At 34.8% G+C, this 27,405-nt stretch overlaps 1 protein-coding gene across 3 annotated transcripts in view; it reads left to right on the plus strand.

Annotated features, from left to right (window-relative positions):
- Window positions 1-24,013, plus strand: part of LOC149798281 (PGAP2-interacting protein-like) — a 63,081-nt gene extending 39,068 nt beyond the window's left edge. For 2 of the 3 annotated variants that reach the window (XM_089963421.1, XM_089963423.1), the window contains 5 exons: window positions 4,477-4,541; window positions 8,457-8,598; window positions 11,541-11,696; window positions 17,979-18,134; window positions 18,867-24,013. In XM_089963421.1, the coding sequence (XP_089819547.1) occupies window positions 4,477-4,541; window positions 8,457-8,598; window positions 11,541-11,696; window positions 17,979-18,134; window positions 18,867-18,948 (601 nt within the window). In that variant the 3' untranslated portion in view covers window positions 18,949-24,013. The remainder of the gene's footprint in view (window positions 1-4,476; window positions 4,542-8,456; window positions 8,599-11,540; window positions 11,697-17,978; window positions 18,135-18,866) is intronic. The other variant, XM_089963422.1, reaches the window with a different exon arrangement.
- The last annotated feature ends 3,392 nt before the right edge of the window (window positions 24,014-27,405 follow it).

The following is a 27,405-nucleotide window of genomic DNA, read 5'->3' on the forward strand; positions in this document are numbered from 1 at the left end:
GCCGAATTTTTTTAACCCAATTACTCAAAAAATGCTTGACATGTAGTTTTAATAGACTTATGTAGTTGAGCTAGTTTAATATTTTGCTGTTGAAATGAATTTTGCTAATTTTAGTTTTATTTCATTTATTTATTTATTTAAATTTTGGAATTTTTTAAAAATATTTTTGGGGCTGTAGAGGGATTTGCTATTTTTTAGAACAAATATAGCAGTCTTACTTATGTCAGCAGACGACAACAGCCTTCTCATTGACTTTTGAAGTAACTTGATCGAACTTGACAATACATGGCTAAGCCAGTACAACAATATAACAAAACATATTACAGTGTTGTAACAGTAGGTTTTGAGCTTGCAGCTAAAGAGTAGGCTGAAACAAGACATAATTTCAGATGGTACTGGCACCTTCTGCTACAGCAGAAATATAAACTATGTTAAAATTTTGTCTGAAAGTGTTAAAAATGTTATATAATTCACATCGCAGGCAGAACAGTCTTCAACAGAAGCTATAGTTTTTGTGCCTTTACCATCAGAAATGGAAGCACACATATTTAGTAATACAACTCTTTTCTTTTCTTCTTTTTCCCTTTTCTTGTGAAAAACATAATCTTTTTTCACGTATTGGATAATTTATTTATTTTCACGATGCTAATTATAGCTTTACTGTGCAATTTTTCTTTATTTTGACTGTTATGGCTACATTTCGGGGTTTGTCCAGCTCAGAAGGCTTTCAACGCTTTAAGAGTCCCTTTTACCATAATTACTGTATACTTAGGGCAAAAAACAAATTTTTTTTTTCTTCTGTCCCATAACTTGTGGTTAATGTTTTTGTTACCTAGATCATATGTCCCAAAACTTGTGAACTTGAAACAAATTGTGTTTAATTTACCATCTCCTGCCCAATCATGTTACAATAAAGTAGGTAAATAGAATGTTTATTGATAAGACTGAAAGAAACTAACCTTGTAATCTTGTTTATTTTATGTTCTTGTAATTAATTTATGTGCAAAAGAAACAAGCTTGTTGATTATTCAAATCTGTTTGGTCCTGTGATGTAGCATACACATCCATAGTGTGTATTGCCTATGTTGAGTAAAATCATTTATATATTGTTCATTGATGTCAAAATGTATAATCAAATTAGGTTTGGTCCTCCACAAAGATAATAAACAAAAGAGAGAGATAGAAAAATATTTGATTTCTTCAAGGCACCTTTTTAGTTTTCTGTCATTATTTTTTATACCTATTCTTTCTCTGTACATTATACATAAATTACCAATCAGAGTTGAGTAGTCATTGGGTGACATACTTTAAATCTTATTGCTAATTTCAAATTTTAAGTTGCCAACAGCTAATAATTGTGTTGCCTTGGACATTGAGAGCAGATATCAACTGAATTGGGAAGTAATGGTTGAAGATGACAAAACGTATGGTTTTAGTTTATGGAAATTGAAGTGTAACAACACAAGGTTACTGTTAATAACATACCTAAATCTGATGGAACTGTCTGCAGTCTTTACCTGGTTCAATAACATACCCAAATCTGACAGAACTGTCTGCAGTCATTACCTGGTTCAGTAACATACCCAAATCTGACAACTGTCTGCAGTCATTACCTGGTTCAATAACATACCCAAATCTGACAGAACTGTCTGCAGTCATTACCTGGTTCAGTAACATACCCAAATCTGACAGAACTGTCTGCAGTCATTACCTGGTTCAATAACATACCCAAATCTGACAACTGTCTGCAGTCATTACCTGGTTCAATAACATACCCAAATCTGACAGAACTGTCTGCAGTCATTACCTGGTTCAATAGCATACCCAAATCTGACAGAACTGTCTGCAGTCATTAGCTGGTTCAATAACATACCCAAATCTGACAGAACTGTCTGCAGTCATTACCTGGTTCAGTAACATACCCAAATCTGACAACTGTCTGCAGTCATTACCTGGTTCAATAACATACCCAAATCTGACAGAACTGTCTGCAGTCATTACCTGGTTCAATAGCATACCCAAATCTGACAGAACTGTCTGCAGTCATTAGCTGGTTCAATAACATACCCAAATCTGACAGAACTGTCTGCAGTCATTACCTGGTTCAGTAACATACCCAAATCTGACAACTGTCTGCAGTCATTACCTGGTTCAATAACATACCCAAATCTGACAGAACTGTCTGCAGTCATTACCTGGTTCAATAACATACCCAAATCTGACAGAACTGTCTGCAGTCATTACCTGGTTCAATAGCATACCCAAATCTGACAGAACTGTCTGCAGTCATTAGCTGGTTCAATAACATACCCAAATCTGACAGAACTGTCTGCAGTCATTACCTGGTTCAATAACATACCCAAACCTGACAGAACTGTCTGCAGTCATTAGCTGGTTCAATAACATACCCAAATCTGACAGAACTGTCTGCAGTCATTACCTGGTTCAACCTCAGGCCAGCCATTAAAATTAATTATTTGGAATTCTCTAAACTGTCTCTTTATACATTTCCTTTTAAACCAGTTGAACTTACCATAATTTCAATGCCAACTTCATTTTCAGTATCTGCATTTTTCCACATCCGTACAGTTTGTTGAGGTTCATTACACATGTCATGTATTAGATCAGTCACTTACAGGCTGTACACCAGACTATTGGTTTGGAAATATGGCAACTTAATACAGGAACAGGTAGCCTCACAATCAACAAGTGATCATGCTGTGAATGAAACTACATCTGCAGAACATATTTGACACATACTTAAAATTACAAAGTGTTGGTGTCATATTTATAATGCCACATCACGGTTGCAAAGTTGCCAGAGGGCAACAAGTTGACAATTTTGACACACCTTTTGAATTTTTATAGTACATTTAATATAACAAGGAATGTGCTGATGTGCTGTTAATGTCTAAAGATACATAGGTTTTTTTAAAAATGATTTTATTTCCATTTATATGGGACTCAGTGTGACAAAGTTATTCTTTATATTCATTGTTGTAGCATATTTTCTCCAACCTGAACTTAAACCTTTCATTATTCCATACTGTTTATAGTGTCATGGTACATATTTTATACATAGTACATATTTTATACATAATGTCATGGTACATATTTTATACATAATGTCATGGTACATGTTTTATACAGTGTCATGGTACATATTTTATATATAGTACATATTTTATACATAGTATTATGGTACATATTTTATACATAGTGTCGTAGTACATATTTTATGCAGTGTCATGGCACGTATTTCATACATTGTCATGGTACATATTTTAAACATAGTGTCATGCTACATATTTTATACATAGTACATATTTTATACATAGTGTCATGGTACATATTTTATACATAGTGTCATGGTACATATGTTATACATAGTGTCATGGTACATATTTTATACATAGTGTCATGGTACATATTTTATACATAATGTCATGGTACATATTTTATACATAGTACATATTTTGTACAGTGTCATGGTACATATTTTATACATAGTGTCATGGTACATATTTTATACATAGTACATATTTTATACATAGTGTCATGGTACATATTTTATACATAGTGTCATGGTACATATTTTATACATAGTACATATTTTATACAATGTCATGGTACATATTCTATACATAGTACATATTTTATACATAGTGTCATGGTACATATTTTATACATAGTGTCATGGTACATATTTTATACATAGTGTCATGGTACATATTTTATACATATTAGGGTCAACATGCTAACTTGTAGGAATAGGTACATGTTGACAACTTTGGCATTTTTTATATTCCTGATCAATTTTTGTCCACCTGCCATTAGGCCATTAGGTATTATGTTATGTTATCCCTCAAAGATGCCGTCACCAAATGAGGAAAAATGGTTTCTGCACAACATCTCATTCACCACCATCTACAGTTACCATACTTAATGGTTGACTTGTACTTTGGGTAGGAAAGAACCCTATATAATTCAGGTTCCAAAGGTCATGGTCAAACTGTTTGACAGAAAATGTAAGCAGAATAACGAGACTTTTCCATCATCAGCTGTTACCAAGCTTTGTGGATGGATTGCATATAGTGTAAGAAGGAGGCTTGTACTTTGTGTAAAAAAGAAAACTTATTGTTTATGGAATCAAAGGTCAAGGTCACTATGCCTGAAGAAAGAAAAATGATTTCAGAACAATAACATTATTTCTGAATGACATTCCTCAACCAAACTGTGTATGGCCAGCACTTGGGGTATTAAAAAGCCATTTTATTTCAGGGTGAAAGGTCAGATCTATCTGACAGATTGAAGAAATATTATTCTGCACACAAATTACAATTATTGACATGACTATTAAAAAGGAGGCATGCTTATAATGTACTCTTCACACTTATGTTCAATGAAAAAGAAAATAGGACACACTTCAAGTAGCAGTTTGATGAAATTGTTCAACAAGTTCTTTTATTATTTCAGAAACTTAATCCTATCCAAGTACCCAATTGTCAAATCTAAACATCACCTGCTTCCTTCACCTCATGGTAAGTTTTGTCATCAAGCAACATTTGCTTCCATCACCTCATGGTAAGTTGTTACTCATGCATTGCTTGCTTCCTTCGCTTCATGGTATGTTGGTCATCAGGCATCACCTGCTTCCTTGACTTCATGGTAAGTTGATTACAAAGCATCACCTGCTTCCATTACTTTATTGTAAGTTGGTCATAAAGTATCACCTGCTTCCTTCACCTCATAGTAAGTTGGTCATAAAGCATCACCTGCTTCCTTCACCTCGTGGTAAGTTGGTCATAAAGCATCACCTGCTTCCTTCACCTCGTGGTAAGTTGGTCATAAAGTATCACCTGCTTCCTTCACCTCGTGGTAAGTTGGTCATAAAGTATCACCTGCTTCCTTCACCTCATGGTAAGTTGGTCATAAAGCATCACCTGCTTCCTTCACCTCGTGGTAAGTTGGTCATCAAGCATCACCTGCTTTCCTCACTTCATGGAAAGTTTGTGATCATGCATCACCTGCTTCCTTCACCTCATAGTAAGTTGGTCATAAAGCATCACCTGCTTCCTTCACCTTGTGGTAAGTTGGTCATCATGCATCACCTGCTTCCTTCACTTCATGGTAAGTTTGTGATCATGCATCACCTGCTTCCTTCACCTCATGGAAAGTTGGTCATCAAGCATCACCTGCTTCCTTCACTTCATGGAAAGTTTGTGATCAGGCATCACCTGCTTCCTGCTAGACTGACTTGCAAAATTTTCCCATGGTGGACTTTCTCCTTCAGATACATTCCCCAATCACATTAATGTTTGAGATATAAGCCTGCTGCCTCATAAACCCAGCCCTTCTTAAAGACGAAATTTGTTGCTTCCTATCTCATGTAGACAAAGGGCAATAACTCTTGTCAATTACCTCCCCTTGCCACCTCCTGTTGTTGCTAGTTTTTAAGCTTCACTGCTGTGCTGATAACACCTACATTTTACCTCCAGCAATCCAAGCCATCACAGTGTTTAAATTAGACCATCCAACTTTGAATTTTGATTTATTGTGTTGAATAATCATTCTTCTACAGGTTTTTATTATTTTTTTTATAGTTTTTCCAAATTTGAATGACTTTGTCACCTTTATGGACTTTGTCCATTTAAGACCACATTACAACAGCTATCTTTGAACTTGTGTTGTCATTTACAAGGTAGCACAATGCTGACTATTTTCTTATTAATGAGTTTAATAGTAACATGCGGAGCAGAATTCCTGATTTATGCTTTGTTTTCTCTTCTTGCATGAAATACAAAAAACTCAAAGCTAAGGAAGACAGCCATGACTCATGTACCGTATGTACTAAGTATACACCATCTATCCCATGCAGCATGTATAATATGAGGACAGAGGACGCATGGGCTACAATATTAGCAAGTTAGTAACATGCTGAATTGCATTTTATCCTTTATCTTCTTGTTTTGTTTCAGTAGCAATGTCAGCTAAATGCATGAAATGCAAAAGGTTCAGAACAGTAGTTCAGAGGGAAATAAAAGACAGAATAAGCTGAGGAAAGATAATATTGATGTCCTCAGTATACATTTAAAGCCAACCTTTAGAGGGTACTGGTCTCTCCTCCCAACCTAATATTCGCCTCTTACACTCTCCAGCTCATTGGGAACTGGCTGTCCAACCATCCCAGCATGGGAACTTTTGTGATAGAACGGTCTGGCCAACTAGGATTACATGGATCTTGGTGACAGATCTATCCATATTGCTGTACCATCTGTGACATGCCTTTACTATGACGGAGATTTCAGTGAGAAATCTTTCTGTTCAGGCAGGCAGGTTCTAGGAGCAGCCAGTACTGATGATAGCTGGACCATCTTTGTTACCACCAGCTTCCAGGTCGACCATGGTATGTCTTACCCAGAGCTGCAAGTGGAACCAGATCAGGACTCAACACACAGTGAGTGTGACAAAGCTTCCACAAATAGCCGTACTCAGATCTGACCATGGAATGAACTGAATTTAGCTTCAAAGCCGCAGTCGAGGAAATTCATAGGGTGTTGGCAACTTCAGAATGCCGTCCTCCTACTCAAGACTATAAAGTTAATGCATCGGTAGATTTCAGTGAGGAGGAAGAAACGCTCTCCTTTTGGCTCCTTCCCCAATCTGCTAAACCTAAGGAGATCAGTGAATGGCTGTCTCGTAGAATTGGTGACCCAGGGAATTATATGGCTTTCCTTTCAGAAAGCCAAGTATGTTTTCATCTCCCTAGTATAAAGTTCACTAAGATGCCTTCAGTACTGATCTCCCAGCCCTTGACAAAAATCTGATAGCAGTTCACATGTCCACTCCACTGTTTTATAAAGCAGACAAAATGTTCTGTGCCACATCAAAGCTAGTCCAGAACATTGTTGCTATGTCTTCAACTTGTCCTCATTGGCATTTTTCCAACTTGTGGAAAAACCCAGCAGTGACCATGCTTGGGAGGTGACAAACAGGATTGTTAGTCATTAAGCAGGCAGCTCACCATTCCATAGCCAATGCATTGACTGCTTCTGCCAACTTAGACCTGATATGATGCATATCTGCGGTCCACGTCACTCAAGCCTCATCATACCCTGGTTTTACAGATGATCCTGTTTGGGTCACCATTACTCTTTTGAGGTAAAATTGAAAAAGTTTAGAAGCAGGAACTGCCCCTACAACTCAGCTCTCAATCCACACAGGTGTTTCAAAACAATTGGCCCCCCACCACTGTGGAGGGACAACAAGCAGACTAGAGACAAGTGATCTTTTCAGTCAGATATGCAGTATAGAACCCATCCCAATGCAAGGAGACAACAGTCTGACCAGAAGGAGGCAGCCATACAGAGCCAGTAAGAAACCAAGTTTCTCCACCTTCTAGCCAACTAACTGTAGACATTGACCTACCCTCCCCACCAACCGCAGACAGCCTACCTGTTGGTGGTTGCCTCCTCCATTTCAGTCTCACTGGATCACCCTTTTCTCTCAGAATAATTGGGTGATCCAGGTTATTTCTGAGGGTTTTCCAATATCATGACCTTTGGTCATGCTGGTACCAAATTATAGGGGCTCCAAACATTGTTCCATTGAAAAGTGACCATGGTAGAGGTAGAATGCTTACCATTCCCTCCTCTTATTATCTATTCTTGTAACATTAATGTAATTATGTAATGTATTCAAAGGATTAAGTAAATGTTCAAGTAAATTATGTTTCTCTGAGAATGCTTGCAAGATCGTATTATGACAAAATTCTCCCAGCCTCCCAACAAAGGACTGCATCTTGTTTTATCACACAGCTTAAAAAAACTGGTGAGCCCCCAGTTGGTTGTCAAGGGGAGGTATTGTGTTACTTAGCTTTTCTATTTAGTTTGTAGAAAAGATAACATTTTCGTCTTTCTTCAGGAAGGCTAGAATTTGGAAATAGCAAGCTTATTTTCCTAATGTTAATCTGATCGAGTAACTATTCTAAGAGAAACATAATTTACTTGAAAATTTGCTTTCACCATCATCCAAAATATAGGTAAGTAACAATGGATTTTAAATAATTAATGTACTTACCAGTATGACTTGTAATGTATTTTATGTAAGTAACAATGAAACTTAAAATGCATCAAAATAAAGATTTCCAACAAAATAATTCACACAACTTAATGGCCTTATTTTTTTTTTATAATTGGAAACAAAATGTAGTTTTTTGTCTTGAATTTGTTTGAATTTTTACATTTCAGAGTACCATTAGCATTGGCATGTATCTGGGAAGTACTGAAGTGTAACAAATATACATGACATGGAAATAATAATGAACTTTGTTTTCATGATTATTTTCTAATTAATGGATGAGAAATGCTAGAAAATTTAGAATTAAATATGAACTTCTTTTATCAAAATATGCATTTGAAAATGCCAATTTTCATAAAAAAATTTATCTTTCCCAGGAGAGCTTGCTCCAGCTATCACTGCTACAATCAATTTTAGTGGCAGTTTTGTTGATTTCATTGTCACACACATGGGAAATGATCGAGATGTCCTAGATAGAAAACTACAAGCAGAATTCCTGGCAAATGAAATTAAAAATAGGTATGCTCTCAGAATGTAGTGGTCATTATTCAACCATTTGTTCTACATTAACCACTGAGTTAATTTTGTGCTCCTGCTTTAGCAGGGAACATACAGTTTTATCCATGTGTCTCTCTGTCCATTCCTGTCACATCTATCGCAGATTATATTTTTGTTCAATAATTTTTGATTGGCTTTAGGATTTAGGCTGTACATCAAGAAGACCTAGGTCAAAAATGATTTTCAAAATTTTCCAACAGAAATGTACGAAGTTACTATCCCAGTTTGACATAGAATTTTGCCCTTCTATTGCATTTTTTTGGCAGTGAGTCCATGTTGTATGCATATATTTCTTGCCATTTTTTCTTCATTTTTTTTCTTTAAAGCAACGTAATAAAGATAGCAATTCCACAGATCTGTGTAAGAATATGAGCTCTGTGATTCAAGAAGCTCAGAAAGCATTAAAATGCCATAACAAAATCCTGAACGATAATTCTAAGTCCTTATCATTCAGGTATATTAGATACATTTTACAGTATACAACATGATTAATACAAGATTTTGCATTTTTGCTTTGAATTTTCTTTATTTATCTACGTTACATAATGCTATTAATAATAACAACAATAATACTGATGATGATGATGATGACAGTTGTAATTATGTTGCATTGTTTGCAATTATTATTATTTTAATATCATTATTACCACAACCAGCTTCATCAGCAAGAATGGTTTTTATAGATTATATCAAGCACATTTTGGTTTAAATATGGTGTTCATATTAAAAGTGGTTATCCTAGAGCTTAAAATTGAGTAAACATACAAATTGTGGATGTTATTGCTTGACAGTTAATTCAACTTTCTTATCAATAAAATTAATCTGTATTTCTTCTGAATAGAAGCAGAAGAATACCTAGGTTACCCATCTAAAACGAGTCGTTTTTTTATATCTAAAGTGATTAAACGATTACATTCATTTAATTTTATTTCTATCACTTTTCTTTAATTCCATCAATACTTGGGGGCAAATGAATTTTAATCACAATAAGTATAATTTGCAATAAAATATTTAAAAGATTCAAAAAGTGACAATGTAATGAAAGCTTGAAATGCAGTCTATGACACGGTTAATGTAAAGTCCCAAATATAATCAAATGTCAATCAAGCATCTCAGAAACAGCAAGTTGATTTCATTGTTACATGCAGGTGAAAAGAGAATGATGAGAGTTCTCAGGCAATTTAGCCACCAGGAATATTTCTTTCTGACAGACATGTACAGTATTTACCAGTACATGTAAAATTAGGTTATAGCAGCATTAAAGATTGTACTTGATGTGTTATGGGCATCTGTATTATATATTAATTTATAATTTAGTTTTATTGAAGTCATTGGGTTTATGACATTTCTATTTTAATTCTTTAAATTCAGTGGCTGGTTTGTGTTATAATAAAAGTACATGTACACTAATTGTAGAATTTCATTCGTAAATAATGGCCAAGGTCAAGTCAACAACTATTTTGGTCAAGCTACGCAATGCATTATTTGAATGTAGGTTATATCAACATAGCATGATACTAGGAGAGCATTTTTCCTGTAGAGATGTCATGCACTCCCTAGTTATTGATTGGCTCAATAATTTGAGGTCAGAACATGATAGTTAAGTATTTCACAAATTAAGGATTTAAATGTTCAAGAATCTTTTGGTAATTTTTTATTCGGTGTGCACAAAGTGACTATATAAGAGAATTAAAGCATCACATTGATATTCTTCAGTTTTTAAGAGTTGTGAAAGGAAATCATGATTTATTTATAATATATTCATTTTACTAGCAGAGTTGAAAATATTTATTCTAAAACAAACATTACCTTGAGGATTGTGTGAAATTATTTAAAGACTTGAACTTTTAATTATTCAGTTGGATTATGTGAAACTTTCAAGATTTTAGTGATACTCTACTTTCATAGGATTACCATGAAGTAAAAACTTTTTCAATTTAGAACTGTGATCTATTGTGGTGCTAGCATGGTAGCATATAAACACATTAGAACCTTCACTCGGAATATCTTTGTGTAGATTCCGGATTAATGTGAAATTGATAGTACAATTTAGGATAATATTCTAGGAATTCATACACAGTAAGTTATTTATAATTCTTTCATTTGATTTGATTTTATATTTTAGGGAGGAAAAAAAATTATTTTGGAAACTTTAATGTTTGTTTGGTTTTGCCTTCTCTTCTTGCTTAGTTTAAATTCCTAGACATAACTGATGATATAGCAAGAGAAAGTTATTTCATAAGTTAAATTTGGTTTTAACCTTGGCAATTGCTTTTTCATTCGCAAATCCTATACCACTGTCGTTTATGTGAAATGGACTCCTGCTGATGACATTTTGATTTCTTAGTGGTTATGAAAAATAGGCATACAGAAAACACTTGTTATTCTTGCCCAGTTTTCAGAAAAAGAAGCAGGGTTTCAGTGACCTGGATTTTTCTGCTTAGTTTTACTAAGAAAAATGTAAATGCAAGAAATCCTTTAAACATATTTTCTACTTTTCTGTCAGAAAGAGTGTGCTATTTTTGATCAAGCTTCCGGCCAAAATTGTGAGGCTATGTGAATTCAATCTTTTGACTTTATCACTAGCCATGATAGGAGTTTTGGGACCTTTTTATTGTTAACTAGAAAAGAATGAAGAAACAAAATCTGTACTTTTAGCATGGATAAATGATATCATCTCTTTGAACAATTTTAAATTCAAAATACTCCTAAACTTAAAAATTGCTACATGTAATAAAAATTATACTTTGTTGTCATATCAACATGTTATTTTAAATGACATTATTCCTATTTTTGACTTGATATTGAGAAGACTTGAAAATAATGAAACATTAGACTTTTATTATTAGAAATATATTGAGTTGGATAGACAAAGCATGAGACTTATTGTATTGCTTTTTCAGCCCCAATCACACTGTATTTCTTGGGTATGTGACATCATCCCCTGGGAGTCGTGACTACCAAACCCTTACACAGGTGGGTGGAGCCAGAGATATTGATGACTCTGACAAAGACAGGTGGTGTGAATACATCATGTTCAAGGGACTCATCAGGTACATGTAATGGAATTTCTTTATTTAGCATGCTGAGTTTTTAATTCTTCATGGTTGAAAATGTAATTTCGTTTAGCTGTGGACAAACAATAGCATATCATCATTTCGATTTGTCATTCTTCATTTGGTAGAGTTGATAGCCAGTTAAATGGCATAAAGTAAGCAGGGCTTTACAAGTCCATGAGCCCAGTGCCTGGAACAATTTCAAATTTGGCTCTGGCAAAAACCAGATTTTACAAGGTACTTGCCATGTGCAAGTCCTTAAAATTGAAGGAGAGAAATGGGTCATGCTCAGTTTGAAATTCTTTGCAAGTTTTATACTCAATGATCTTGCAACAATACATGTATCGGTACCTTTATTTTGTATTTTTATATGTACCTCATTCTTCTATGACATAACTGGCTGCAGTTTCTTTCATCTGTCAATTCTCTTTAATTTCCATCTGGTAGCCAGTGTCATGGTTAGTCTTGCATTTCTCATGCAAACATGTTAATGTTACTATTTACTACATAAAGCAGTACCCTGATCACTAATGACATCTCACTACAGTCCACGTGAGTTCAAGTCTCATGCTCGTCATGCATGGGTATTATGTGAGAAAGGTACACTACAGTCCATGTGAGTTCAAGTCTCATGCTCTTCATGCATGGGTATGTGAGAAAGCTACACTACAGTCCACGTGAGTTCAAGCCTGATGCTCATCATGCATGGGTATGTGAGAAAGCTACACTACAGTCCATGTGAGTTCAAGCCTCATGCTCATCATGCGTGGGCATGTGAGAAAGCTACACTACAGTCCACGTGAGTTAAAGTCTCATGCTCATCATGCATGAGTATGTGAGAAAGCTACACTACAGTCCACATGAGTTCAAGTCTCATGCTCTTCATGCATGGGTATGTGAGAAAAAGTCTCATGCTCTTCATGCATGGGTATGTGAGAAAGCTACACTACAGTCCACGTGAGTTCAAGCCTGATGCTCATCATGCATGGGTATGTGAGAAAGCTACACTACAGTCCATGTGAGTTCAAGCCTCATGCTCATCATGCATGGGTATGTGAGAAAGCTACACTACAGTCCATGTGAGTTCAAGTCTCATGCTCATCATGCATGGGTGTGCGAGAAAGCTACACTACAGTCCACATGAGTTCAAGTCTCATGCTCTTCATGCATGGGTATGTGAGAAAGCTACACTACAGTCCATGTGAGTTCAAGTCTCATGCTCTTCATGCATGGGTATGTGAGAAAAAGTCTCATGCTCTTCATGCATGGGTATGTGAGAAAGCTACACTACAGTCCACGTGAGTTCAAACCTTATGCTCATCATGCATGGATATGTGAGAAAGCTACACTACAGTCCATGTGAGTTCAAGTCTCATGCTCTTCATGCATGGGTATGTGAGAAAGCTACACTACAGTCCATGTGAGTTCAAGTCTCATGCTCTTCATGCATGGGTATGTGAGAAAGCTACACTACAGTCCACGTGAGTTCAAGCCTGATGCTCATCATGCATGGGTATGTGAGAAAGCTACACTACAGTCCATGTGAGTTCAAGCCTCATGCTTATCATGCATGGGTATGTGAGAAAGCTACACTACAGTCCATGTGAGTTCAAGTCTCATGCTCATCATGCATGGGTATTATGTGAGAAAGCTACACTACAGTCCATGTGAGTTCAAGCCTCATGCTCATCATGCATGGGTATTATGTGAGAAAGCTACACTACAGTCCATGTGAGTTCAAGCCTCATGCTCTTCATGCATGGGTATGTGAGAAAGCTACACTACAGTCCATGTGAGTTCAAGTCTCATGCTCATCATGCATGGGTATTATGTGAGAAAGCTACACTACAGTCCACATGAGTTCAAGCCTCATGCTCTTCATGCATGGGTATGTGAGAAAGCTACACTACAGTCCATGTGAGTTCAAGCCTCATGCTCATCATGCATGGGTATTATGTGAGAAAGCTACACTACAGTCCATGTGAGTTCAAGCCTCATGCTCTTCATGCATGGGTATGTGAGAAAGCTACACTACAGTCCATGTGAGTTCAAGCCTCATGCTCATCATGCATGGGTATGTGAGAAAGCTACACTACAGTCCATGTGAGTTCAAGTCTCAGGCTCATCATGCATGGGTATGTGAGAAAGCTACACTACAGTCCATGTGAGTTCAAGTCTCGTGCTCTTCATGCATGGGTATGTGAGAAAGCTACACTACAGTCCACGTGAGTTCAAGCCTTATGCTCATCATGCATGGGTATGTGAGAAAGCTACACTACAGTGCATGTGAGTTCCAGTCTCTTGCTCTTTATTCATGGGTATGTGAGAAAGCTACACTACAGTCCACATGAGTCAAGTCTCATGCTCTTCATGCATGGGTATGTGAGAAAGCTACACTACAGTCCACATGATTTCAAGTCTCATGCTCTTCATGCATGGGTATTTGAGAAAGCTTGCCTGTAGCTTCCATTTGGTCAGTTTTTCTTCCCAATGTTTTCTCAGGTTCTTCCTCCACCAAATATACTAGTCACTATTTATAGCCTGTCATATGGTGAAAATTGGCATTAATCCCATAACAACAGCAACATTTAAAGCAAGTTTTGATAAATGGGGAATAACATTTATATTTTAACTTATAGTTACATTTTAATCATAATAGTTATACATACACTCTATTTGCTGACTTTGAAGTCCTAAATCAGTCACAGGCAGTTTGTGAACTCGGAAATGTGCCAAGCTTGCTGACTCTAAACAATTGGCTTATCAAGAGTGTTTTGATTCATTTCACTGATTTCTAGGTGACTAGGTGGTAATTGTTTATAATTGAAGAGATTACTTTGGCAGGTGTCTTTTGTAATGAAAGTACTCATCTCCAGTGATTAGCCACCTGGATTTTGTTACAAGCGTTATCAGTGTGATGAAAAGTTAATGTCCACAAGTGTATTTCCCCAGTTGTTAATCTAATAATTACAGGAGACTGATGCATTCTTACTGTTTAGCAAATAATTAAATGAATAGAAATACACGTTTTTAAATCATTGTCAAAAGTTGGCTTCTCAAAGATTGTATAGATGCAGGTCACTGATTTCTTGGTGATGTGTGGAAGTAGAAGTAGATATGAGTGGAAAGAGTAAATTCATCAGTATTGGAATATTTCCATTCAAAATTACATGGTACCCAGGAAATGCAGTTCTTTTTTACAAATATATGCAGGGTGCTCTGATTTCACGGAGTTCATATGGCAGTTATACAGAATTCTTAATTGTATCTATTGGTGTCTACATTGGAAATGCCTTCCCATGGTTGAGTATGTTGTACTGGAACAGCCCTTACTGGATGCATGAGAACTTTAAGAGGAAATGTAGATAAAGAAAGTCTCTCTCCATTAAAAATCAGACTATTTATAAATCCATATCTACCTATCCTTGTGTGTGTGTGTGTGTGTGTGTGTGTATGTGTGTGTATATTTGTGTTATTTGCTCTTCTAACTATATCTGTATTCCAAATCTTCAATGTTATCTCATCTACATTATGTATGTGCCTATACTGTTTATGTAATTTTAAAAAAAAAATTAATTATTTACATTTGCACTTATGGTGCAAAGGAATACACAAGGAAAACAAAAGTTTCTTATTTGTAAAATAAATATAAGATAATTTCCTTCAAACATCACATATTTTATTAACCTTATGTTTTTTACTTTATTTTTTGGTGTATGATATTGTCATGCTCAAATCTAAGGGCAAGTTCAGTTTTCCAGTCACATTGCCCTGGGCAAGTTCAGTTTTCCAGTCACATTGCCCTGGGCAAGTTCAGTTTTCCAGTCACATTGCCCTGGGCAAGCTGACCTTTATACAAATTTTTAAGCTGTGGTGTCACAAAATTTAAATAAGCTTAACAATTTTTGTTGCAATAAAACAATGAAATGAAAATAGATTGATTAAACATTTGTGGAATTAGAAACAATTGTATATGATGCCTATGCCATTGAGATAAACATTTAGATTTTGTGTTAATAGAAACAATTGTACATAATACCTATGCCAGTGAGATAGCATATTGAATTTGTGTTAATAGAAACAATTGTGCATAATACCTAGGCCAGTGAGAGAGCATATTGAATTTGTGTTAATAGAAACAATTGTACATGATACATATGCCAGTGACATAGCATATTGAATTTGCTTTAAAATGTTTGATAAAGTTCTGTGAATTCATTAGTATTCATGGGATACCAGGTTCTCTTGGTTGTCAAGGGATACCAGTTATCATTGTTGTCATGATCACGCTAGATTATAAAGTCACACCTGTAAATGAACCAACTGAAAAAGCATGCCCCCACATCTGACTCCCTCCTCAACCCTACTCCTACCATAACCATATGACTCGGTAAAGCAATATTTATTTGTTTTTTATTTTTCTAAAAAACAATGGTTAATAACATGCAGAGAAATATGTCATGATATGTCTATCAAAGATGAAAAGCAACGGGAGTTTCATTTATGAGGGTATAATTTACATGTAGAAAATTGATTGAACTTCCCAAAGAACATTTATACCCATTTATATTAACAAATAACCAGCAAAGTATAATGCAGTCCAAGGAAATTTGGAAAATCCAAGAAATGGGAAAGCATTATAGAAAATGGATTGCACTTTTTTTTTAACCACATGTATCCTTGAATAACAGTAGTCTCTATTTGTCCATGAAAATATTCAACATAATGTACAGGGCACAAAATCAATAATATCTGCTATTCACTATATCACTGTGCCATACTGAATAGACATATCGGTGTGAAAGCAATTACTGTGTCTGACTCAAATATTAGTGTGTGTGTGTGTGTGTGTGTGTGTGTGTGTGATTTGGAATTTTAATGTAGCTTTAAAAAAGTTTCAGTTGTATTGCTACAATGTCTGCAGTGTGATAGTTTATAATGCTGTCTAGCACTAGGGCATCATGCCACAGAAATGTAGCATTCATGTCCCACCCAGTCACAGTATCCTGACACCAGGACAGCCAGTACTAACATTAACCTTTTAATACTGAGAGCCAAGCAAGGCAGCTGCTAGTACCATTTTTTAAAAGTCTTTGGTATGACTTGTCTGGGTTCAATCTCGCGATCTCCCTCATCTGAGGCAGACTCTTGAAACACTTAGGCCACTGGAGCAGTCCCAGACATTAGTAGTTTCTTTAATAAAATAGTTTTCATGACATTTTTCTTCTATGGACCACCGATATTATTCACAATTCCAAAGATCAAAGGAACACAGGAGCACATTTTTAACACCAGTTACATTTCATACATTTTACTAACCACTGAATAAACAATCAGTGGATGAATCCCACTTCCTTGAAGCCCACTTCACTCACCTAATTCTAAAGTGACACTTCAATATGTGGATATAATCCATTTTGTGTTAATTGGCTTTTTAGTGATAGACACTTATAGGTCAGTCAAGACCATTTTCCAGTGGCCTTCCATTAGTTTAATTGAGCAATCACTTAGGCCAAATACCACTGATGAAAGCATGATTTGAGTTCCTTCTAGGAGAATGTGTTGCCAGAGAAATCACGTGATTGCATCTTATTTGTGGATGCAGCTGGCAATATTATAACACTGTTTTCCTTAAATTAGAACTGCATCCTCTCCCAATGATTTTCTTTGAAAACATCAAGGAACAGACCACCTTCTGTTTTTACCATGGAACTAAAACTATTATTTAGTTCCCTGATTCAGATCTATGAAATTGTACTAAGTGTTAAATTTAGTAATTTACTCAATCAGTGTAATTACTTCTATAGGTATCACCTAATCAGCCTAAGTATGGCAGTAGAGATTACCTAATAAATGTAATTACTGTAATAGAGATTACCTATCCACTATAATTATTGCAGTAGAGATTAACTAATCAATGAAATTACTGATGTAGGCATTAAGCCTGTTTGTTCTTAAATGGAGGTATACACTGTTGCAAAAAAAAATCTTTTTTGCTATAAATGACAAATTCTAGAAATTAAGACACAATGAATACATATATTTTAAAAACATAATGAAATTTGATGCCCATGAATTTAAATTCAATGACAATATTGAAATGATAAGAAATTGACTCCACTAAGATCTGACTAGTGTTTAAGACTGGGTTACACTAGAATTTCAGACAGGAGCTGATTTCATTTTCAGGTAGGGGTATGCTAGAATATCACATGGGTGAGTGATATAGCTACTTTTTAACTGGTTTATATCAGAATCTCACATGCCTGATATCTCAATTTTCAGACTGGGTTATGCCCGAATTTCACATGGTGGGTTGAGCGACACAGAGTTGCAGGTGGGAAAGTTTGAGATCCCTGATGATCCACATTCCTACAGAGACAACACCAGAGTGACAACAGACAAATCCAAAGTCAAACCAGACTTTCATTTTAATCCAGTGTAAGTTTCAATCATTTAAGTATTATAAAAATGCCTTGAAAAGACATGTTGTTAGCCCCATCATTCTTTAACCAGAAGAGCTTTTAAGATGTCACGTCTGCATGTCTTTGTTAGTGCAAGACTTATTGTTATTCCTTTTAAACTAAATGGAGCATTGCCATGAAACTTTACACATGCATTCAGTCCAAGGTCTAGTAGGTTTTCAGAGAAGAAGAAATCTATTATTTTAGAATAGTCCTGAAAATTTTGCAATATAGTTTATCAACTGAGAAGTTAATTTTTAACATGTTCAGTATAATTTTAAGAATGAAAAAAATCATGTCCAGTACAAGTACCAGTTAAGTATAAATCATAATATTGAATTGCATTTTGATTCAGTGAATTAGGATTTAAGTGACATACAGTTGTTGACATTTCCTTGTTAGTGTACTCCCTCATTATAATTATAGCATTGTCCATGAAATGTGTGTGTGTATATATATATATATATATATATATATATATATATATATATATATATATAATAGGAGTGGGTTATTTAACTATGATATGATACAAAGATAAAAAAAATTAAATTCAGTTGCCTTGGTAATTTGCCAAAACTCATTATTCTCAATTTTTATTAGTTATTTATATTTATTTCAGATTACTCTGTCAGCTCATTGACATTCTGTAACTGTAGAAAGTAGACAAAAGCCAAATGAAGAAGAAAAAATATTTTGTTTATTTCAGATTTGGAGACTTACACCATGGACATGGATACTTTTCTACCAACAGATATCACATGAGCACACCCAAGTATTTCTTGCCTTAAGGAGATTTCTTGATGGCTCTCCTCATTTATTTTTCTTCTCAAGAAACTTAAACTTGCCAGTAGTTTTCATTATGGACTTCCAATTGCTGCATTTGCGTTAAATCTCTCTCCTTAGAAGTGGACACTTACTGGTTTCTAGATTGCTGATCAGTTCAGAAAGGATTTGGACATATAATTGCTTTTAGACTGTTGATCAATTCAAGATGGATTGTGCATGGTATTTCAGTTGAAAAAGTTACAGTCATCGAATGCTGGCCAAGAGTCAGCCCATAGTATTTTCTAGGGAGATTATTTCTATTTCTTAAGAAGAAGACAAACAGATGGTTTGGACAAGGTTTGATTGATGAACATTGAACACTCGTAAGTCTAAAATTATGTCTTAAAGTTACAATTTAATACAAAGTAAAACAAATGTTTATTGGAAAAATATTTGTCAACTATAGCCAATCAGATACTGTAAGCTGAAGGGGGTTTTTTTTCAGAGAAAGAGTTTCATGACAATTCTTCATAATTGGTTCTTGATTTCTCAGATGCTAAGGGTCTGTAAATATTCATGACATAAAATGATAATCAAGTAATACTGCTTTGGGCATTTTGCGTTGGTGCTTTCTTCTCATGAAGGCCATAAGTTGTATGACAGCTAAAAAGTTGTGAAGTTTAACATACAAAACAGTGCCTTCATGATCTTTCCCATGACCACTAAGAAGCTATGAAGATTAACATACAAAATTGTTTCAGAATCTGCCTGATATTGGTTTTATTTGCAGAACATCCTGTCCAACAATTTGTGCATTGTAAATTATGAGAAAAAAAATGTTTATCTCCAACTAAGACTTAACCCTAAGACTGTATTCTGTCTAATCAGGTAAAGAATCTGATGAACATTATAATTTTGTTTGTGTAAGGGAACACTTTTTTCTGCTTCTTCTTATCAGCAAGGGCAAAAAGATTAATTTTGTGAAAGATGTGTGCATTAACATATTAGATATTACTAGTCATCTAAGTTTGATTGATGTATGAAAGAATCAGATATTTTTTATTTTTTATTTCTGTCAGTTTATCTAATTATTTAACTATTAAGGCAAGACATTATTGATTTCTTTAATGATCAGTGTTCTACTATTAAAATGGTTATACGATTGGAATAATGAGTGAATGGCTAGAGTGACAGAACTTTCCTCTCAAAAAATGTGTGCCATTTTGGGGGTATTTATTTAAAGACAATCTTTTAAACTGATAACTGTGTCTCAGTCGCACATTTTTTTATTCCAGCATTTCTGATGTTATTGGCCATGAGATTACAAATTTTATTATCGAGACAGATAAATCAGTTTATCTGGTTCTCTGCCATTTATTTCATTATTGTCTTTGTCTGTCTGATCAATGAGTAAAATGATCACAAAGTTAAATATCTTCACCTCATTCACTTTTCAATCAAAAACTTATTTGTATTTATCTTGGCTTGGCACAGACCTTCAGACAAGGACTGTTTATTTTACAAATTAGATCATTATGTTAGGACTATGGATACAAACATATGGTCAATGTATGGCAGGTTTTTAGACATAAACAAAATGGACAGTATTTCTTTACTTTAAAAATGTTTGACAGGAAAATAAGATATTTAAAAAAACAAATAAGTCCAGGGCATTTTTATGTTAAGTAATCTATGATGAGCTAGAAACTGGTCTAAAGTTACACCAAAATGTTGTTTTGACACAAATATCTGTCGCTACATGATCATATTGGGAAGTTTTGTAAATTTGTTTTGAAAACTTATTAATTTTCAAAATTAGTTGGCTTAGCTGAAGACATTTTGCAAAAATGTTCTGACCTACATCAGTCTTGTGGCAAAAGATCAAAATAATGTTTATATTGTTATATAAAATGCTAAATAAACATGAACATAGCAGCACAGACATTATATGCAAAGAATAATGGATAAGGTAATAGCCGCAGTCAGGATGTGTATTATATCCTCACTCATACATGGCAAGATGTATTTCATTGCCTGATAACTTTAGGTTACATATCATGGCAGTAAAACCTGTCCTGTGAGACCACTGTTTATGTCAACAAAATGGTCTTTCATAGCCTGTTGTAACAGGTCTTTGAAAGAGGTCCAGAGTTTAAAGTCAGAATTCAGCTGGGTTTAAGAAGGAAAAATACTGACGATTACTGGGTATGTGTGTTATTCCTAATTGAAGTTTATGTTAAAATTATATGCATTCATCTTAAAATAATTTTATATAGCAATACAAATATTATCTATCATAAAAGTCACTTTTATATTTGTGAAAATGTTAACATATCTGTGATCATTTGTAATAACATTCTGATAAGACTTTAGATAAATGTGAAATGTATATGTCAGTTAAATCAGAAGATAGATTTAACATGTCCAGAAATAGAATAACTTTATTTATAGATAAAAGCAGAGACTTAATTCATCCATACCATACATGAATGGATTAGCTTTTAATATACATGGATTAGCCTTTTATACATACATGGATAAGATTTTGCCTATACATTGATTAGCTTTTACATATACAGTGTGACCATGCTACAACATGATGGTTAGGGTCCATAGAACCAGACCATATTATGTACCAAACTGTGTTATAGCCAACCAAGTCAGTTAGCTGAAGAAAAATAACAAAAAAGTGGGGGTCATGGGTTGGGTGGGTATTTAATAAAATCAGGAGCAAAAATATGTGCTTTTGATCTAATGAAGACAAAACTAGTCTGAAATACGCTTGTATATTGACTACATGCATTTGTGCAGTACAATCTATAATGGGTTGAACCTGAGTTTAAATCACGTGTTATAAAATTTGTGTATCAGTAACATCCCATTGGAAAACAAATGACATGTATATAAGATGTGGTACTCCTCATTTCATCTATATCCCAATGTCAACGAACATGTGTCACTAAACAAGTCACTACAATATTCATTGTCTCCATAGCAAGTGGCTATAGTTGTTTACACGTACATATACTTAAATTGGCCTAGATTTTGTTCAACTGGAGACAGCTATCATCTTACTGAGGCAACCCAGGGAATGAGGCTATTCATAGAAAAATGAAAACTTGTGAATAAATTAAAAAATTTAACAAACATCTTTGTTAGATGTCTCACCTCCAGTTAATTTGATGGCCAGATGATTATTGTTTCAAACGACTGGAAATTTAATTTGCATTTTATGCCACTATAGGTAGTGTTCATAAACATGAACTTTTTCCTGCATAAAAGGAAACTTTCATGGCACAATAAACATGTTCCAAACACTTTTGGAAGATGCAACAATCTATCAGATTCCATTATTTTTATGTAAGTTTGGTGCTGACTTCCATTGATGAAAGGTGCTTTGTTTTTATTGAAGATTGTAGTCGGCTTGCTTTGATGAACAGTACATATGTTATTGAAGTCACCGCTAAAGGCCAACTTTAGATGACCAAATAAATGCCCATTTGTTATTGCAGCGACAAGATCAAATACTTGTAGTACCTTGATTGAGACTGAACATTTTTTTTCATTTGCATAGTATTTATACAGAATGATTGGTGCTTCAAAGGTAATCCGTTCTCTTTGAAGTTTCTGCAAAACTTTTTTCTGGTTACATTTGGTCAGTTGTAGCCATTCCTGATCCTGCCTTCAGGGATTGGTTGATTGTAGCTAGTCTAGTAGCATGACCATTTGAGTGTATCACAGCATACAGTACTCAGGCCAGACATTAGCATAAGTGGATTAAGATATAACAATGCACTGTTAAGATGGTTTGTCAATATGAATTTGTTTGCATAATGATTTATAGATTCCAGTGCATTTTATATCCAAGTTTGCAGCTTCCTTTCATGGTGTTTTTGAATTTCTCCACTCCAAACCCAAGATTTTTTATACAAGTTTGAACAGCTAACAATGTTTTTGCAGTAAAAATCACCATATAATATAATCTGTTCACCAGTAAGAGGGAAAAAAATTGTAATTTTCAACATTGGCAAAGCTAAGCACAATCCCTGAATAAATTTTTTACATGTTATTTCTCATAACTTTTAAGAAGAAAAAGTATTGTTTCTTGTACGAGACAAATACATGTAAAAGAAATTTCAGGAGCCATGGCACAATTGTCTTATATTAGAAATCTTGCACTATCGCTTGCCCAAAATGATAATGAACTTTTAGACTTTATTTTTTATACTTTGAAGAAGAATTTTTTTCATGTACAAGAAAAATACATGTATATGAAATGGTCAATCGTAATTGGAATTGACCTTACTTGGGCAGTACATTAGTGGTTTGTTTTTGTTTATTTACAATTCCAGTTGGCTTCCAATATATCTTGTCCCATTATGTAATGACAGATGCCATGCTTCATTCCTAAGAGTTAGAAAATTTGTCCCACTTTTTTTAAATGACACAAGTTTTGCATGCTAAATATCTGTAAACTATTGCATCAAACTTAGTTTTTGTAAAAACTGGTTATCTTGGAGGCTTGATGTTTAGATGCTGACCTTAAGTCAAACTTTGCAGAAATTTTGCAGAGAAACACAATTCAGAGTTGAGTACATACTTCAAAATTTTATGAAAAATATTAAACTAAAGATTTTGTTACCTTCCTAAAGGTAACTACTTTAGTAAGGTTTGACTATTTCTCATTATATCGTGTAGAAATGGTACACTATACAAGGAATTTTATTATCACCAAATTTACAATAGTTTCTGTGATTGTGGACAACCTTTTTAAAACTGTCAGCCTCTTTGTGAATATTTCTTACAGATGTTTTATTTCATATGATCTTCTTTAATACTTTTTTAAGGAGTGGATTTTGTATTCGGGTAAAACTTTTATGTTTTTGGAGTAGGTTTTAAATACACGTGCCTAGTAATTTATGAGAAATTTAAACAATTTGGAAATAAATTTCGTATTATGTACAGTGCATCATGAATCCAAAGTGATGTATTTATGCTTGAGCTGAAACAAGATCATATTTGAATATTAGTGACATATATTTGGATAGAATTTGAATATCTGTTGATGTTAATAAAAGTACCAAAATATGTTTTTCTCATTATTTTCTTGGTGGGGTCTCTACCTTGGCAACTATACATACAGCCCATTGAAAACACTGAAAAGTGTGAATTCATTGATATAAATCTAATTAATAGTAACTCTCAATTATTATTCAGTTAAGTGTGGGGATTATCTAAAACTAAAATTGTATAGAAAGTAATTTTTCACAATGAAAATTTCACAAATCTATTTTAACATAACTTACCCAGCATGCAAGAAATTGAAGGCAGTTTGTACACAAGTTGATTACTCAATTATTTCTTCATGGACAAAAATCCATTTTAGACTGATCTTAGAATTTAAGTTTTGAATGCTTAAATTCCAAATGTATTTACTTTGATGAAAGGATTAGTTGAGTTTGATATGAGTTCTGTTCTGTACTCTGTTTTATGTCATACATAAAATAGGCCACTTTCAGTTTTGATTTGTTGTAAGGGTTGATACTTTTTTTCAATACAAGGTAAACAGTAACCATGAATCAGAATTGATAATAGTTTATTCATTTTTTGACATACTGGAAGTATACACACAAAAAACTACCCTAGTTGACAACACGTGAAGGAAACATAGAAACATCACATAAAAAGTCATTAAAAAAATCAATAAAATACTTGAATAGTACATGGGGGAAAATGTTTGGAATATCTCCTGTGCTTTGATATATGTTGGAGTGATGGAACATGCCAACGACATAAAAGATTTAACATGGAATCATTGAGGTGTCAAATTTTGATCTGTTCGAGTTGATCATCATGCATTGATTGAGAAGTGGGTGTTATCAGTTGTTCTCCAGAGGGTTTTTTTTATTGACGGAAAGGAGTGTCATTTGTCTTCATGGTCGACTGATGAGTGGTTTAAAGTGTTGCTACACACTACGTATACAAATGAGAAATATTGATTGGGAATCAGCAACAATTATTTAATATTTAAATGTTCAGTTATTATTAATTCTAATTTACCTGCAGAAAGAATGGAATTGTAATTTGTTCAAGATTTAATTTGATGTGCTGTGTGTGCTGTAAAACACTAGTATGTAGTTTGATTCTGAAAACCCGTATATACATGTACCCTGATTACAGTTAAAGAACTTGTACTTTTTATTCCTTTTGTTTTGTATTCTTTTTTTCCAAAAGACTTAAACATGTAATAGTTGTCAAGTTCCTGAGGTAGCCAGAGTAGCAAAAGGTAATTTTAGGTACACGTACCATTGGCACTTTTGGACCCTTATGAAAACGCGACCTTGTGAAAGCTGTTATGTGGTTGCATCCTAATCTGGATAACTGAACCATTCCAAAAGTAGGTCACTGTGAGCAAATTTGATTGCTTACATAACTTTGTATTTTCTGATGTCTTTTCATTACAACATCAATGGATTGGACCCATCTTTAAAATTTGTTCATGAAATTTGTTATGTAAAAATATCTCAAAAAGAGTATCCCAATCAAACTTGTAATGAGATTTTTACACTGCTTGACTTGCATTTAAACCGCTCCGATAAACTGTTGGTTAGAGCGTCCGCATTGGATTTGGGAGGTCGCACATTCGAACCTCGGTTGAGACATACCAAATACTGATAAAAATGGTACAAGCAGATGCCTCGATTGGCGCTCAGCATTAAGAGGTTAGTGCTAGGACTGGGCGGTCTGTTATAAGGATAATGAGACTGGGTGGGAAACGATGCTACATTCCCCAGTCCTTGACACCACTGTAAAATTTCACACTGCAGACATCGTAGCGATATGACTGAAAAATTGTGAAAGCTACATTAAAAATCCAAATCACACACAGACACACACACACACACACTTGCATTTAAAGCTATCCGTTCATTGCACAGTTAAAATCTTGGACCTATTTTGCCTCGAATTATAAAAACATATTCAGATGCATCTCACTGAGGAAACGTATTCAGATGCATCTCACTGAGGATAACCATACTAAAATGATAAGTAATTGTGACCTAATTTTTACACTTGAGTGGTTTTTCTACTTTAAACAGAATAAAATGAGTTGGCATTACTCTATCTTCATACTCAGTAAACGTCTTAGATCGAGAACCAGTCTGGTTTGAGCGGGGTTGGGAGTGGATAGGTTAGAAAATCTACCTACATTCGTGCGCACAAACCGACAATGAACAGGGACGGGGGCCGTTGCAACCTGCCGCGTATCTGCGACAATCTAGCATGGCTCACTATTCCCTCGAGTGGTGTTAACAGTCTGTAGAGATTAGATCAATAACAGTCAGTAGAGATTAGATCAATTAGTATAAGGCCGAAAGCTTCTGGTTAGCTTTCTATGTTTATTGTGTGTGTGATTTAGAAGTTAAAACATTATCAAATATGTCACTTTGACTCAATTTTCAAGCTCATGAAAACTAGTATGTCAAAGTATTGTAATTAGAGTAACTTAACCATACCTTAATGCAGGTTATTGTAACCTCATTTTTATTCTTATCACCAGCTAAATAAGACAGTATATGACTTGTCACTTTTATGTTATTTGTAAGGACCTGTTCTTGCGTCTGTTGGGGGCCCCGAGTGGCCGAGTAGTCTAAAGCGCTCACCCTTACTGTTCACTGCCATCTCACCTCTGTCTGCGTGGGTTCGAGTCCAAGGCTCGGCTAGTGTGGGTACGTGGGAAAGCCTGCCAGTAGCTTCTCGTGGGTCGGTGGTTCTTCCCTGTGTTTTCCAGGGTTCTTCCTCCACCAGTTATACTGGCTGCCATGTATAGCCTATCTTGTGCTGAAAAATGGCGTTAAACCCTAGAACAACAACATTAACAACAACTTGGCGTCTGTTGTATACTGTAGCTAGCCTAAATCCGAAACATTGTATCAACGCGGAATGTGCCAAAGCAGCTGGTATGTGGCAGTCCACGAAACATCTGTTTTAGTTCATTCATGAAAAAATTTAAACAACCACAACGTAAAGCGCCTCTTAAGCGAATGTACATGATTTGTTTACAAATCAAAAGTACAAGCGTCTGCGGCCATTGTTTGTTTACAATAGAAAGTAGTTCCTTTATGCACGTGAATGCTATATGTATATTGGCGCGCGGGTTCAGTATCGGGTAATACTGCACGATTCTGACAATGTAAAGTTAACGGGGGGAAAAATGAGCATATAATAATTTCTGCTTGCTGTTCATTAACCCTCAGTACCTTAGACACTTTTATACCTACACTCGTGAAAATTTGTATTTAAATGTATGTCAAAAGAGTAATACAAGAACGTCACTGTTACCTAATTTGTATGCTTGGGTGACTATTGTATTTTCAACTATACCTTTATTACACCCTCATTTACCTACACATGAACACTGATATGTAGCTGCATCTTAATGTCCGTAACCCATCCATTAAAAAGGTAAGTCCTTGAAC

Source organism: Sinohyriopsis cumingii, chromosome 6, assembly GCF_028554795.1.
Source record: "Sinohyriopsis cumingii isolate HCF-2022 chromosome 6, ASM2855479v2, whole genome shotgun sequence".
NCBI classification, from domain to species: domain Eukaryota; kingdom Metazoa; phylum Mollusca; class Bivalvia; order Unionida; family Unionidae; genus Sinohyriopsis; species Sinohyriopsis cumingii.